A 16,918-nucleotide genomic window follows, 5' to 3' on the forward strand; every position below is an offset into this window, starting at 1 on the left:
GACGGTAAAATATGTTCAGTTTATGTGCTCATTTCCGTCCTTTTATCTGGGTGCCCAAGGGTTGGATCCATGTGGGGGAGGGGTAGAACCATGCAATGTTCTCTACGTTTGAAGGTTTCCCATGATTTAAAATCAGTTTGTCACAGGTATAAATAAACTGTCATAAATGTAGAGTATAACAATTTAATAATAATAATTATAATAATAATACATTTAATTTTTAAAGGCGCCTTTTTCGGCACTCAAGGACGCCGCACAGGGTATTCATATATTAAAAACAGCAAAACAAATACTATACATAATAAAACGGCAAAACAAATACTATACAACAGCAAAACAAATACTATACATAATACAAGAGCAAAACAAATACTATACAACAGCAAAACAACGGAAAAGGCAAAGCAATAGACATTTAGGTGGAATGGGCAGTTTTCAACAGATGTGTTTTGAATTGAGACTTGAAATGAGGTAATGAATCAATGTTTCTGAGTTGGGGGGGGGGGGGGGGGGGTAAGAAGTTCCAGAGATGAGGAGCAGAGCGGCTGAATGCTCTGTCCCCCACGGTGGTGAGACGGGCGGAGGGGACAGAGAGGTTTATGGAGGAAGAGGATCTGAGGGAGCGGGAGGGAGTGGGACGCTGGAGGAGATCAGAGAAGATCATAGAACTGACACAAAATGATTATTACATACATTGTTTACGGGCATAGTGCTGGTTTGGGCAGGGTTGAGTGTGGTTTCACTCCATTTTAACAAAAAAATGGCACACTTACTGTATTTCTTGAACAGGAGCAGTAACATCCTGGAGTTTTGTAATCACCCTGTGGTTACCAAGGCAACCAGCAGGGACAATATATATATATATATATATATATATATATATATTAGGGCTGGTCAAGTTAACGCGTTATTATTGGGTTAACTAATTAATTAATTAACGCCGACAATTCTTTTATTGCGCGCTAACACAGTTTTTATTATTTCTTCATTTTTGTGAAAGTTTGTTGCTCACAGGCTTTGTAAATACTACAAAGTCAAATTTTCTTATCACCGGAGTACTTCCAGTCTGAAATATCACCTTGACAGATGATACCAGCAAATCGTTCACTGAAACACACAGTGGCGCGAGGCTTTGGTAGACTACGTTAGATGCAGCGGGGGGGCTAGAGATAAACAAAGGCAAGAGATGCTAACGAATGCCACAGCGACGTGGATAGCTACAGACTGCAGGCCCAGTAGGGTTGTGGAGGACATCGGTCTGAGAATCGCAACGACAACGGCAGGTATGAGATTCCCTCAACACGCACCATCAGACTCCCAGTTGTATGAAAAGGAGAGGACTGCAACCTGAGACTGAGACCTTGATGAAACAAAACAAAGACAGGCTGCAGACTGGATTAAAAGTTTAGATATTCGATGAAAGAGTTTAATTATTTTCTCGAGAGAACAATCAAACAAAAATGACAAGAATAGCAGTTCAAAATGCAACAGAGTAACAAGGTGACACCACAGTTCTGGTGCCCGCGTACCACTAGACAACCCCTTATCTCCTCCTCTGCCCCAACAGAAAAGCCCTATCATGTTTGGAGAGACACTCTGATCCTAAACAAAACACTTCATCTTGTTCTTCAGACTCCCCGGTGCCAGTTGCCGTCATTCTACCTTCGGAGTGCAGAGATTTATCTTTTCCATAGATTAGTTCCATTTCTGACTTTGAGTTTGGGCAACCTGACCTTTGCCTATCTCCCAGGCGCCTGCATCTGGTTGCCATTTTGCTTACTCCGGTGATAAACAGAGTCTCACTTTTTAGCTGTCCCTAGTGACTGAGGAGCAACAACAGGGGGTGTCCGTAGGAAGCAGACACGTTGTTTATGAGGCAAGTGTGAAGTAGGGGACACATGTTTAGAGGCATATTGTGGAGGTTTAACTTAAAAGAAAGATTTACTTTTACGAATGAGTAAGAAATGAATAAACACAGATAAACAGTCATTGCCTATGTTTGAAATCGTTGTCTATGTAATTTTCCCAGCACAAGATGCTGGTAGGTTATAAACCAAGAATCAGTTTTTGCTTTGAGTTGATGTCGTCATCGTCATCCAGAACTTATTTATTTAGTTATCATACAACTGTCGTCATCAAGTAGTTTTTGCACTGAGATGTTCATGGACTTATTGGAGTAAAAAATAGATCTCACTGAAACCATATTAGACAAAATTTGTATACAATGTGTATATATATACACTGTAGCATGCTGGGTAACTATAATTGTTTTAGAGACGAAGCAGTCATGGAAATGCTTTATTTAGAAAATAATTAATACATTTTTTATATTAAAAAAAAAAGTTACATTTTCATCCAAATCCCTTTACTCTTTTTCCGTTGGTTTAATTTAGACTAAATGGCTTCTTTATATAATTTGGCCTTTAATTACTTAAAGTAATCAAAGTCGTCAGGTATTAAAACAGCTAGGATGTCTCATTAGGCTGTCGGCTTCCATGCTGACTGTTAAAACAAACAATCTACTTGCCAAGTCAAAAATAGGATTAGGACTACATCATTATGCATATTTTTAGGTGGCACATTACTTATTTTTACCGTAAACGACTTAGCTCATGTGCCACCTAAACATGAACTATTTATTTTACGGGTGCTCTGGTTTCACGATGCAGAACCTTCCTGCACCTTAAAACCCAAGTAAGCTATAAAAATAACTAGAACTGCAAACAGATGGGAATGGGGTCCAAGCCCCAGGGGCATTGTCACCCCCATGCCAACCACGGAGCTTGCCAAAGCGGAACCCAAAGCAGGTCGGCGAGGCAAAAGCCAGGAAAACACGTGAGCTGGAAGGTCTGAAGTAAATTGAAATTGCAAATTTACTAAAATTGGCACCAAGCCTCGGAGTGGCATGTAGGACAATAATCTAAAGTTTTGCAATTATACCAATTACTGTGGCTGAGAAATTGCAATTTCAAATTTCCTATTTGCTGACTCGAACGGTCCGATAATGTCAGTTCCAACTTTCTGCCATGGGCCGTCTGGCAGTTGAAGTGGTTAACGTGGGGCAGCATGCGACTTAGCACTTTTATCATTCATCTGGCAGGTCACACATGCACTAATGCTTTTCTGTTCTCACATGTCAATGCAAGCCTGCCAGTACAATTCTTGCAGCCTCTGCTTGGTACGTACAACATCATGGTGAGTTTCATGTAGCAGATCTACCAGCTGTTTTCTCGGGGCCACAGGGACCAGCCCTCGGTGAGGGCCCCTGTAGGTTGTCACATCTTGGACTGAGAGTTTATCTCTAGTAGCAAAGGGTTAGAGCAATGCAAGTAGAGACTTTGCTGTTTTAGGCCACCCCTTTTTCACCTTTGCCCTGATGACAGTAAGCTCTGGGCACTCTTGACATGCCACAGTGAAGTCCTTGATTGAGAGAGCGTTCAGTTCTGTGTCCAGCAGAGCTAAAAGCTCAGGCTCAGTCACTGGCTCTGCATTCTCTTCAGATGGGAGAGGCAAACGGGAGAGACAGTCAGCAGCATAGTTTCTGCTCTTGCATGTTACACCTGGTCGTATGTGAAGCACAGGAGTCCGGCTGACCACCGAACAATAAGCATTCTCACGTGTGCAAGTCTTTTGTGTGTTACAGTGTGGTCAGGGCTTGGTGATCTGTACGTAGTGTAAATCTTGTCTCCAATAAGAAAGTCCTCCGATTTCCCGCTGCCCACACACAGGCTAACACCTCCTTATCTTCAATGGAGTATTCCCGTTGAGCAGGGGTACGTGACCACAATTGTAAGAAGGCTGGGGACGGATAGCGCTGAGCTAATTTCAATGCGAGTCTTGACCATGTCAAAACTTGACTGTGCTGTGGCCATCCACTGAAAGCATTCTCTCATGGGTTCCAACAGAGATGCATAGTTTTGTACACATTTTGCATATCATGCTGTGAGCCCCAGGAATGAGAGCAGTTGGTGGCGTCGCTAGACACTGAAGCTGTTGTAATAGCCTTGAGGTGCTGTTTGTCAGGCAGCAAACCCTGGGCTGAGATGATGTGTCCAATAAACCGTAAGCTGGTCTGGTTGAAGTGGCATTTTTCACTGTTGAGCTGGAAGCCGGCTGTCTTTAGCGCAGCAAGCACCATCTGCAGATTACAGTCATGCTCCTTCTTTTCTGTGCCATAGACTGTGACATCATCCTGACCAGTTCTGGACCCCCTTGAGGTCATTTAGCACAAGAGACATCCTTTTGGAGCTCTTCCTCAGGGCTGAACACAGTCCACATGGAACCCGACCGAACCTGAAAAGCCCTTTGTGAGTTATAAATGCAGTCATGTGTCTGCTTTCTTCAGCAAGTAACACCTGATGATAAGCATTTGCCAAATCAGTGGTGGAGAAGACAGTGGCTCCACGCATTTCCAAGAATAGGTTATCCATATGGAGAAGTGGGTGACTGTCCATCACTACAGCCTTGTTTGGTTCACGTAAGTCCATGCACACTCACTGTACCATTCTTTGGTCATGTGACAAAGAGGGTTAATACTCATGTGGATGCGTCAAACTTCTCTATCACATCCATTTCTAGCAATCTCTCCAATTCAGCAGAGACAGCTTGTTTAACACTGAGTGGGAGTCTCCACAGCTTTTGTTGGACAGGCTAGACGTCTTCCCTGACTTTTAAACGGTGAATGAAACCTAGCAAGACATAGCTTCTCCCCAATCCAGCTTTAATCTGTCTGGTCTCTGTCACTGGAACCACAGGGGAGGACACAATATTGTTGTCAATAGAAAGTCTCAGTACCCTGAATAAGTTTATTCCCAACAAACCTGTGTCTGTCTTCCCAACATACATTGTAGCTAGTACTGTAGTGGTTGCATACCACACTGTGGCTGACAGCCAACCCAGCACTGGAACATCAGTTTTTGGTGTAAATCACTAACCGTTTTTTCTGGCTCAGGAAGCGGCACACCACTGTAGTGCGCTCTGTAGAAGTGCTCAGGAATGACTGGCACAGCAAATCCCTTATCCGCTACTAGTGGACTTAAGATGAGGGACATTTGTATTTTATAAAAAAAAAAAAAAAAAAGAAGCTCCACAGTACGAGAAGTAGACATTTATGGTCACTGTATTTGTCATCTGGTTGATAATTTTCAATCATCTGCACTGTATTCATTTCCAGAACAACCACTTTGCCTACTTTGGCTGTGTTTTGCTTGGACTACATACACGAGCAAAGCGTCCGATCTTATTGCAAATTCGGCAAGTCCCTTTCCTTGCAGGGCAGCCTTGAGCGTTTGCCAGGTGAGCTGCTGGTCCACATCTAGCTGATCCTGTTTCAGTGTTGCTGCAGGCTCGGTGGACAAGTTGCTCTTTGCTCTGGTTCTGAATGAATGTTTTGGCCTCACCTTCACCACGTGCACTGAAGCATGATGTTCTGAAGCTAGAGTCTGTGCATGCCCAATGGCTGCTTTCACTTGACACGCCAAATTTACTGCTGTCTCCAGAGTCAGATTTGCATTTATTTTTTTTGTCTGTCACATAGTTTTATGCACCTAGCATGCTCACTCAGTTGGTCCCGTATCATCAGCACAATGTAGCAAGCTCACGTAGCGTGCCCAAACACTTAACTACAGTCTCATGTGGTCTCTACGCTCTTAGTCTGAACATGTGTTGTTACACCGCAACAGTTACTGCTGGGCTGATATGTGCATGCAGTGCAGCTACTGCTGAATCATAAGTTGTACCTACATCTGTGAGTGTATAAAATATAGGTTGGCCTTTGGTGCCTAGGCAGTGTAGGAGAATTCCATGTTTCCTTCCTCTAGTGGTTAAACCTGTAACTCAATACACAACATAGTCATAGAGCTGAGGTATAACAATAACTGAATGACAAGCTAGTAGTGGAGTAACGTTACGTGGCAGAGAGCCAGTTGCTAAATGAGTCACATCAACTTCATGCTTCATCCACACAAAGCACATTGCTATTGATATAACAAGCCCAATAAGTATTGGGCTTGTTATATCAATAGCAATGTGCTATAAAAACAAGCCCAATAAGTATTGGGCTTGTTTTCTGTGAACGATGTGGCAACGAGGTAAAGGGGCAAAACGCATTTTGTATTTTATTCTGGCCGCCTGCAGGTGTGATTGAAAATCTTTTGATAACTTTTGATCGTAAGGGTTCACAGATAAGAGTCTCCTTGCCAATTTTTGTGCAGATGACCCCTAAAAATGCATTAGTTCTGTTGCCTTTAACTTCTGTTTCGGAGCATCGTAGAGCAGTGCAGACATTTATCTAGGTGGCACCATAATGAGGGACTGAAATCCGCGGTGCTTAACATGTGCCGCTGAAGTGAATAAAAAAAATGTGCTGCATGTATCTTTTTTTTGACAAGCACGCGTGTATAAAAAGCCATAATTCAGCTGAAATGTTGTGTTGCTCTTAGGGTTGGGTACAAACCTGGTATCTTTACCGAATCACGTCGGTACTACAGAGTATTGGTTCACGTCAAATCAAACAAATGTTGGTACCTGAGAGGAAGTATGAGCTTATCGGCCCACTCTGCATATTGACAGAGAGCGGAGGTCCGTCATACACACACAAACACACAAATTAATAATTACAGTGGGGCTTGAAGGTTTGGGCACCCCAGGTAAAAACTTGTATTAATGTGCATAAAGATTAGCAGATGCCATTTTTTCTTTATTTTTTCTGTTATTTTGAAAGTGTAAATGATGAAAATCAAATCAAACTTTTTGTGACATAATATACGAATGTCTAATCAGTCATTTGGTGCCTTTTGGAGATTTTTCCATCTTTTCTTGGCTTCTTTATGCACATTAATACAAATTTTTACCTGGGGTGCCCAAAAATTTGAACCGCTGTGTTCAATTTAATAGGTTGTGACGGGTTTAGGAGAAGAGAGGTTTTTATTTTTATATTTGTTTAATTTCTGTCAGGGTAAAATATTCCAAATTTATTTACATAATGTTAATAGGTTGGAATTTTTTTTACAATTGAAATAATTTTTTCGTAATTAGAGAGGAAAAGTACCGAAAAAGTATTGTTGGGTACCTGGAACTGAATTTCAGGTACTGGTGTCAGGACTAGTACTGGTACCCAACCCTAGTTGCTCTCGAAGCTAGTGTTTAAACTTTAACCAAATCGTATATGATTTGTTTTTGTATATTAAAAAAACACAAATGTTGAACTGGTGGATGCCAAAGGGGGCAACCAGAGGCCATGAAACGGTTGCCAATTGACTCATTCTGGTTGCCAAGGGCAATAATAAAATAAATGATAAAAAAAAATTAAATAAAATAAAAACTTTAGCTGTTTCGGGCTAAGGGCTTGGACCCCTAATAATAGTTAAAATCATATTTTCAAGACTGAAAAGTAAATTGTAAAGGACAAGTATACGTGCAGCTATTAACGGCAGTGTTCCAATAGGACATTGCAATTAGTATTGTAAATATGATAAAAAAAGATTATCAACAATAATTCTTTCAGAAAAAGGGTTGTAACTTGAGTCATTTATATATAAATACTTCACTGTTTCTAAAAGGAAATTACAACTTCACATCTCTTTAATTAGAATATGTAAATCAATCAGTGTTAATGTACTGTGAGTAAAGATGCTTTCAAATACTGTATTGAGTTTTAGATTGTTCCTTCAAATAACTAGCTTCCTTTTGAGCAGTTTGATACCTTTTAAGGTAGCATTTAGTGAACAAAATAGTCAACGGCAAAAGCCCAGGCTCTTATGTCAAGACAAATCATGCAATGAATACCATGTGGTGTTTAGTCCTTCTCAGGTCACAGATGTCCTAAAGGATGTCACTAGATATTGCAACTGGCTATGTGTAAACAGGGTCAGACTCTGTTAACTTCATGTTTAACACAAGGTGGATAATTAAACTTATTATTACTTTGACACACATGTTAAAAAGAGCATTATTGGTAACCGTTTTGGAATTGGTTGAAAGTGGAGAGAAAAGCCAGCGTATGACTAATTCTTCAACCTTTTAGAATGTGAAATATTGCATTTTACCTGAAATAGAAAAATTGGATGCAATTAAACAAATACAAAAACATGAACATGAAGGTGTAGCACTACGGAGTAGTCAGTTATTTATATTACTCTTTAAGGGATAGTTCCCCAAAATAAAAATGAACATTTTTCTTCTTACCTGTGGTGCCATTCATGGATATAGATTGTTTTGGTGTATTAGATGTTGGCTGTAGAGATGTCTGCCTTCTCTCCAATATAATGGAACTAGATGGCACTCGACACACTCATGACTTGGTTACTCAAGATAATCCACAGAGTTGTGAGCAGTTTCATGTAGGAACTTTTTTCTTTCTCCCAAACTACACCCGTCAACTGTATTGATACGGTGAAAAGTGCCATGTAGTTCCATTATATTAGAAAGAAGGCAAAAATCTCTACGGCCCATATCTCCACCGCTGGTCAAACAACACCAAAGCAATCGAGATTGATAAATCGCACTACGAATCAAGGAAAAATAAGTATTTGGATGTATGGCTCAATTGTCCCTTTTAAGTCATCCAACTTATTCAAACGCTGCTCGGTTCTGGAGCAGGTTAGCCCACCACATTTTAAAGGTGACCCAGTTTCTTTTTAAAAGTTTAAGATTACCCATTTTGAGTGGTTGGGGAAATAAAGGCTCCATTTCTACGAGAAACAAGCCGATCACATTACCAAGACCACTTTCCAGTACAAATAGACCAAATATGTCACTTGAAAATATATTTGTATAGCCTATGTTGTAACCAAATAACCATATTGTAACCATTCAGAAATGTACCCACAACATAAATGCTAAACATACACAATTTGAAAATTAGACACCAGGCCCTGTGCCTTGTCATGCCAATTTTGTCATGATAAAGTATAGAGGAGTGAATCAGTTAGATTTCCATTAACCTGTCAACAAAGCGATTCCATATGCGTCACCACAATATTATTATGAATTGCTACGCATGGTTTTCACTAACAAATTCCCTGCTTGACTTTGTTAGTGAAAAAAATGTGTGTATATGTGTGTATATGTTTTCCTAAAGAAGGCACTTTCTGAATATGGCAGCGTCTCAACAAAACAAAAAAATGCAGCAACCGTAAAATGTTCAAGTATAATCAGTAGGCAATAATCATTTATGGTCTGTCACTGCATCCGTGCAGAATCATCTACGTTTGCATCATGATGCATCGATGCAATGAGTGATTTCAACACCCCTAATAAAGAATCATAGTCTCATATATTTCAGTACTGCTTTTGAATGGTGTCATTATAGGCCAAAAAGCAAATACGGCCAATAGGATATAGTATAATAGCAGAGCTTGACATTTAGACTCCTGAGTATTTAAAAAAAGGAATGTTTAAACCTTTGGTAATAGATCATTAGACAAATCATTGATGAGTATCAAGACACATGCTACTAGGTAGGAAAATGTAAGTTACTATTTGAAACGACAGTTTTAACTGACATACCTGGAAGTATTTTTGTTCTAAATTTGTGATTAAGATAGAAGATGTATTATTTAAAAAAGAGTTAGAGGATAAAAAAAGAGTGGTTCAGCCTACATATTCACATAATGATGCAAAGAGATCAAACCAGAACTAAAATGACTGGATTTGCATTCATACTGATAGTACTAAAAATGGGCCTTAGTTCAAGTTCAATCTGCTATTAATCCAATTTTGCTGTGTAAAAACAAAAATGGATTAATTAATAATCATTTGGATAGATACATTTTTCAAATGCAAAGTACATACATTTAAAGCAGCAGATACAGGACAGAACATAAACCAGCATGCAGCATTATGAAAAATACTGCGCATTTATTCTCAAAGCAGACACACACTTTCTGTTCCTGTTTGGTCTCACTTGCATTACCTCAGAGTATATGTTTAGGCTGTAAGGCCTTATATAGAAAATGCGAGTGATACTAACATTTGAGAAGCATATTTTACATATGAGTATACTGCCTAAATAAATCAGAAAAGTTATGACCCTTATCACTTTCTGTAGCGCCCATATTTTCTTGATGGAAGTGACAGGAGTTATTCACAGTATTGTGTTATTTAAAAGACGCTGAGGCGGCATCTTTGTGTCTATGTGTTTGACACATCCTCACTTCAGATTTGTTGCATCACTCACATCTCTCTGGAAAACAGGGCTTGGCAATATGGCCGAAATCAGTTTACCCATACATCCAAATTATTATAAAGTATTTTGATGTAGGGTTAAATTATCCCTTTTAAGTCAACCCAACCTATTCAAACGCTGCTCGGTTCTGGAGCAGGTTAGCCCACTACATTTTAAAGGTGACCCAGTTTCTTTTTAAAAGTTTAAGATTACCCATTTTGAGTGCTTAAGGAAATAAAGGCTCCATTTCTACGAGAAAGAAAGCCGGTCACATTACCAAGACCACTTTCTAGTAAAAATAGACCAAATATTTGGATTAATTAATAATCTGTAATTTCACATCTTAATAACAATGTACTGTTTTCTAATAATTTATTATGTAAATAAATAAATAAATGCATGAAATAATCACAAGACAAAGACTATTTTTGTATGCTCTATGTAGAAATACTTTTGTCATTTTATTAGGAAGTCTAGTGTGAAATGAACGTAACGTGATAGGATCAGAACGTTAAACAGCGTCCAAATGATGTAGATTTTGCTGTAACGCAGTCCTCCAGCTGGTTTTTCTTAATAAAGCAATATAGAAAAATGTGTCCAATAGACAAGTTGCATAGCATTTTGATAATATACTGTACATCTTCATAACGCCCAGCCCGAGTGGTAAAGTGTAGATTTCCTTTGAAGATAAAATGAAATTCTTCTTTTTGTGTGTTTAACACTTTTACTCCTTTTCTCAACAGCCAGTGAACAATGCTGATTTTATCATTCCAGTGGAAATTGATGGAACAGTTCACCAGGTAGGCACTTGATATGCTTAAGTGACTATTTGCTACATCATCACAATGTGAAACGCCGTCATCATACAAGCTTGATAGACTTCATGATAAAGATGTGTGTCAACAATTGTCCAAGCAGGATTAATACAGAGAGCCATTTTATGTGCAGTGCCCATTAATGCACTGCATGTACCACCCACCAGTAACCTCAGTCTGTGCTATTAACCATCGGATCTGAACGGTACCATGCTTTATGAACTAAGGTTGTCACAATACCAGAATCTTAAACTTATATACGATACTTATATAAAAAACTATTTTACATTTTAAAACATTGAATGCAATTGTAGGTTACAAGGGAGTACAACATGTACACCGTGCCATTCATTTTCTATTCTTAAACTTAAAAAAATAAAAAATGAACCAAAACACTAAGAAGGATCTTGGACATCCTTTAAACATCAACTGGGTTGAAACAAACAAATGTAAGCAAAATCGATATTAAAAAAAAATGCTAAAAAGATATTGAGTATGCAGAAAAGTAAACACTTAAAATGATGACTTGATTCGGACACTGAAAAAAAAAAGGATATATTTTTCTTTTCTTTCTCTATTGTGCTACTACAGAAAAAGTCAGTGGTGAGTTATTTGATGGAGAGAGTGTCGTTTCAGCCACAGGTTGACGACCAGCGGATTTTCTTCCATGTTGTGTGATCTGTGTAGCCTTGGCTTGAAAATCGGATTGTAGATCTTTCTTTTTAATAGCTTCAGTACATTAAATACTATTTTTATATATAGTATATGTATAGATAATTAAGATATTATCATTTCAAACAAATAAACAAGTATTGATACTTTTGAAAGCCTTATTATGAACTTTCAAATTTAAAAGTAAGGGTGTAAAATTCCAATATCCTTCGTGGTTTGCACTGGAAACACTGTGCTAGCTCCCTGACAGTGCTGTAGCTCGCTCTGTTGATGGCTCCAAGCAGCAGGCGGCTATTTACGTGGCCTGACAAAATGAGAAAACCCTGGCAGGCTTCTCAGAAATCACTGGCCATCAATCTCACCCCGTGGGGCATATTATGTCCTGCTCATTGGTGCTGGGGAACGGCAGTGACTATTCCCTGCAGGCGCTCAATGGTAACCCCAATCTGTTGTGCTGGGCCTCCCGGCAGACAGAGGAGCCTTGTTGTCCAAAGGGCCTGGGTCTGTTTCAAGTAATCCAGGATAGGCTTGTTTAAAGTGGGGAAAGCCTATTCAGGATGACTTGGTTCAGAAACAAGGCCGCCAGCATCTTAGTGGAAGTAGATATTAAGTCCCGTTGGGGTCTTTTCAAGAAATATTACAGGTTTGTTTGCCTTTGCAGCATTTGATGTGATATTAGCAACATAGAATTATCAAGCTACAAAAGAAACTAATAATAATGCTCGAGAAAATTAGTATTTCCAGTGGGTTACACCATGAAATGCATATTATTCCTCGTCTTCCAGTATATTTGTGTCTTGACGATATCTCGACACACCGGTCAGAAGTAGGATTACCATTTCCTTTTCTTTATATATTTCCCCATGAGTAGTTTTATTCCTGTTCATATCCATAATAAAGTGAAGCATGTGGCAGACCAACTGTGCATTTCATACTCCAATGCTTTGTGTGTCCACCCAGGTGTATGTGTTAAAGAGACCCCACGTTGACGAATTCCTCAAGAGGATGGGAGAATTGTTCGAGTGTGTCTTGTTCACCGCCAGCTTGTCCAAGGTCAGACTGCCGCTCTTATTCTGTGTAACAAATGGTTCACATGTGACTTTTTATAGGAGGCCGATTGGCATTTATCAGATGGACACACCAGATGTGGAAAAGGACACCTGTTGTAGAATAACTGGAAACCCATCGTCATTTTTTGTGTTTGATTTGTAGGTGACCTTCTACATACGCTCTCATACATAAAGATATATTTATGGTACCTGTCAGGCAATTAACCTTTCACATTTATTTCAAAGGCCTCAGCTTGTTTGTGAAGCATTTGGTCGGTTATGAGTCATGACTCAGTGAGGTTTTAGTTGCAATGTTTGATTTTTCAAATATTTTATTCTATTTTTGCTTTGATAACAGTACAGGTTCAAAGTATGTAGTGTCCTAACAATTTTTAATGAGGAACACACTATTGCCATGTTTGTCTACAGCCCTTACAAGGTGAAAGTATCAAGAGTATATTTTTTGTACATCGTCTAAAATGATATGCTGATCTGTCACCTTTCGTGTTTTAAAAAAAGGTCGCAGATACCACTTCTCTTTCGTTCGTGCTCAAAGTGTGCATTCAAATGTGATGCTTATAGGTGTAGGCCATAATGATCTGCTTTAATCGGCTTACTATTCAAAATAATACACGTAAAACATCAAGCAGTTAAAACAACACCCAAAGTCAGTGACCAGCTAGTAGACATTGTAGCATTTAGCAGCTTAAGAGACAGGGGGGGGGGAGGGGTGGAGACCAACAGCATTGCTAAAAAAAGTGGTTTTATTGGACATTTATCTTGTTGCCATAAGCATGATGCTAAACGAATGCTAATGTTGCTCCGTGTGTCGGCTGGTGTAAATAAGGAATAGGTTGACTATTTCAACTTATAACTTGTACTAATATGTCAACGATGTGTTTACGACTGTTTTTTGTTGCCCCTAAGTGGTTAAAAAAAATCAACTAAAGCAACTTTTATCTCTTAATTAAAAAATCTTTTATTTTTTGCTTTGTTAGGACTTGTGAGGAAATGGTTAAATAGTATGTTTGTTTTGTGGATTTTTAATGAAAAATGTGTGTGGTTCTTTGTGTACCTTTTATGTTGGCGCTGGCCATGGAGCCGCTGTGACCCCCAGCGCTGGGGTTTCAGAGCTATATCACCAGTCATGTGACTATTTAATAATCACCACAGTTGCAGATCTATATTCACCTTCACCCAGCCCTTTTGCACATTGTGCTGCTACAAATACATAAACCAAAGTAGCAGGTGTGCACGGAGATGCCTACCACCTTCAGCTTGGCATTTATTATTCCAATTTCAACTGAGGGGGCAAAATATTAAACTGGATGTGCAATGCACAATTGTGTCCCCTTGCAATAAGTATTCTCTTCAGAGGTCTCTCATTAAATCTCTCTGCCTACTGCCAAGCCCTGATTTAATGTCTTTCCTTCAGTTCAATCTCAAAATAAAATGCCATAACCGTCCGTCAGTACCTTATCTGTGCCGCCAGTACCATCCGTCCTGTGCATGCGCAAGATGTTCGCGCACGAGCAGATGATAATGCTGTTTTACGAGGATTGACGGCACTGAATGATCTTAGAAGTTATTACATGCTGTCTCAGTTAGCGGTTAGCTTCCCGGTGGAGGCTAACGGCAGACAGCTATGAGCGTGGAACAGAAAGGCAGCACAGATGTGGTCCTGACACAGTCCACAGGTGTGTGCGCGCCATAGTTGTGGTTGTTTACACAACAATGACCCGAAAGTACATTCTACTTTTTTTCAGCCTGAAAAAGTTTAGCAAAAGAATGTAAAAGTGTTTATCCTTTTTTTTTTTCGCAATCACATCTTATTATTTTTCCCCCCATATGTTCCCTTAGCAGCTCCGTACATAAGTCACGTACAGTACGGTTTGAATGTACACACTGTACTACTGCATAATTGCTGAACAACCACCGAAGAAGATACAAACTTTGCACAGAATTGTCTAACCCTAGCCTCTGGTTCTCTCCTGTTCCTATAGTACGCAGATCCTGTGTCGGACCTGTTGGACAAATGGGGGGCCTTCCGGAGCCGTCTCTTCCGGGAGTCCTGTGTCTTCCACAAAGGGAACTACGTAAAGGATCTGAGCCGTTTGGGAAGAGACCTCAACAAGGTCATCATCATCGATAACTCCCCCGCTTCCTACGTCTTCCATCCCGACAACGCAGTATGCCATCTATATTTCTTTCTCTGCAATACACTAACCTACAATTTTGTTGTTTACTAAAAATCTTTTTGGGATAATAATAATAACATATTGGGTACTGTGGAATATTAAAAAGGTCTTCTTATTCCACCCTATCCCACTTCCTCAAACCTCCAGGTTCCAGTAGCGTCCTGGTTTGACGACATGTCAGACACCGAGCTTCTCGATCTTATCCCTTTCTTTGAGAGACTAAGCAAAGTGGACGACATCTATGAAGTTCTCCAGCAGCAGAGGACTTCGAGTTAACAGAGGCAGGAAACTAGGATGAAAATAATCCCCAGCAGCTGTTGTCACGGGGCCACGGAGGCTGGTGGGCCACAGGCTCAACGTTGCATCCGACTACAAGGACCACACTGCAAAAAAAGTCTCATTTAATCTCGTATTCTTAACTAGAAAAATTGCGTAAAAAAGTGAAAGCAATCTTTCCAGCTGGGTTTGGTACTTTAACATTGAAATTAATCAAACCCAAAGATTCTTTTTTTTTTTCTTTTCTATTTTTTAACGCTAGACAAAGACTGAATATGAGATTCAATGACTTCTGTAGATATCTTTAGCAGTGCAGTTTGTGTGTGTTGTTGTTGTTGTCGTTGTTATGTGACCGCAGTGACCTATTTAAGTAAGCTGTAAACCTAGATTGTTTGAACAGTTGTTCAGTGCCATTCTACAAATGAACATCAGTCGTTTTCATTTCAGTTTATTGTAGCACTTTTAATAGTATTTGAATCTCTTACACAGAATATAACAAGTCATTGAAGACTGTTCCTTAAACCCCATGAACTTACTTCTGTTTGCTCAAATGGCCGAATGTGCATGTAGGAAAAGACAATCATTAACTTTAGAGAATTGTGGTTTAATATTTTAAACATGTTGCGGCACATTTCACTACAAAACACACATTTGTGGTGTGCTCCAAATACTGCGCATTTACCTTATGTATTCTGAAAGCTTTGAACAAATACTGTTTGTGGTAGGAATTTGGCTCCGTACAACACACCATCAGCTATTGCATTTAGATAAAAAAGAATATATAGTATTCATGGCAATCCACTGCCATTGATCAAGTTTTTACTACTGTACTGCAGATGACTGATAAAGATTAATCACTAACTTCTAATATTACTGGAATCTATATTTGACTGTGTAATAAAATGTTATGTCTTATGCCCAGTCCAGTCACAAAACACCCTCGTCTTGTTGACCTCATACTTATACCGCATACCAACAACTCTAGAACGCTTAATATAAGACATAAGATCTGGATCTTTTGGACAGTTCTGGATGAGGAAAAGAGATTGACTTCACACTGATCGGACCTTTCACACAAAAACACTTACCACTGCAGAAATGGTGAGATTAGTTTTGTACATACAGTATATCATGATTTTAGGCAATCGTTTTGAATTGGTTTTAATGTCATTTTACGGGATGTTATTTTATCTTTTGAGTTTTTTTGTTGAATTGGCCAACCCAGTGTGCGGCCCTTGGTCCATGTGTGCAGGAAGAGGCGCTCACCTGCTACGGCAACTTAAGTAAGTTTGACGTTTGATTTGAAAGCCCACTTTGATCTGTAAACCTTATTTTTGTGTGAGACGTTAATGGAAGTCAAATGTTCTGGCGTATCGAGCTGTAAATACAGTTCCATTGGGTGTGCGTGTGTGTGCGTGTGTACATTGGTTTAAGATTTAAAACGGATGCTTTGACAATACCTGGAAAAACCATAACCTGTCTTTAAATAATGATTTAACTTTTTTTTACTGAATGCAACGAGAGTATTAATATGACTCAAGTAAAGAAACTGGTTCCAACACGCAAGTTTTTAAAATTGCTGCTGATAATTGTTTAGGTTGAAAACAAAAAGACAACTAGAGCTATTTTTACCTGGCATCAATAAAGCATGTTTTATTGAAACGGGTCATATTTCACAACAGTACTTTTTTTTTTCACATGTTTAACGCTCAACTCAACATGGCATGGCAGAGGTGGAAACAA

At 39.3% G+C, this 16,918-nt stretch overlaps 1 protein-coding gene across 2 annotated transcripts in view; it reads left to right on the top strand.

Annotated features, from left to right (window-relative positions):
• LOC117952503 (carboxy-terminal domain RNA polymerase II polypeptide A small phosphatase 1-like) overlaps positions 1-16,918 on the top strand; it is a 38,193-nt gene that overhangs the window by 15,690 nt on the left and 5,585 nt on the right. For both annotated transcript variants that reach the window (XM_034884858.1, XM_034884857.1), the window contains 4 exons: positions 10,909-10,965; positions 12,613-12,705; positions 14,705-14,890; positions 15,047-15,912. In XM_034884858.1, coding sequence (XP_034740749.1) covers positions 10,909-10,965; positions 12,613-12,705; positions 14,705-14,890; positions 15,047-15,175 — 465 coding nt within the window. In that variant the 3' untranslated portion in view covers positions 15,176-15,912. The remainder of the gene's footprint in view (positions 1-10,908; positions 10,966-12,612; positions 12,706-14,704; positions 14,891-15,046; positions 15,913-16,918) is intronic.

This window comes from Etheostoma cragini, chromosome 11, assembly GCF_013103735.1.
Source record: "Etheostoma cragini isolate CJK2018 chromosome 11, CSU_Ecrag_1.0, whole genome shotgun sequence".
Taxonomy (NCBI): Eukaryota; Metazoa; Chordata; class Actinopteri; order Perciformes; family Percidae; genus Etheostoma; species Etheostoma cragini.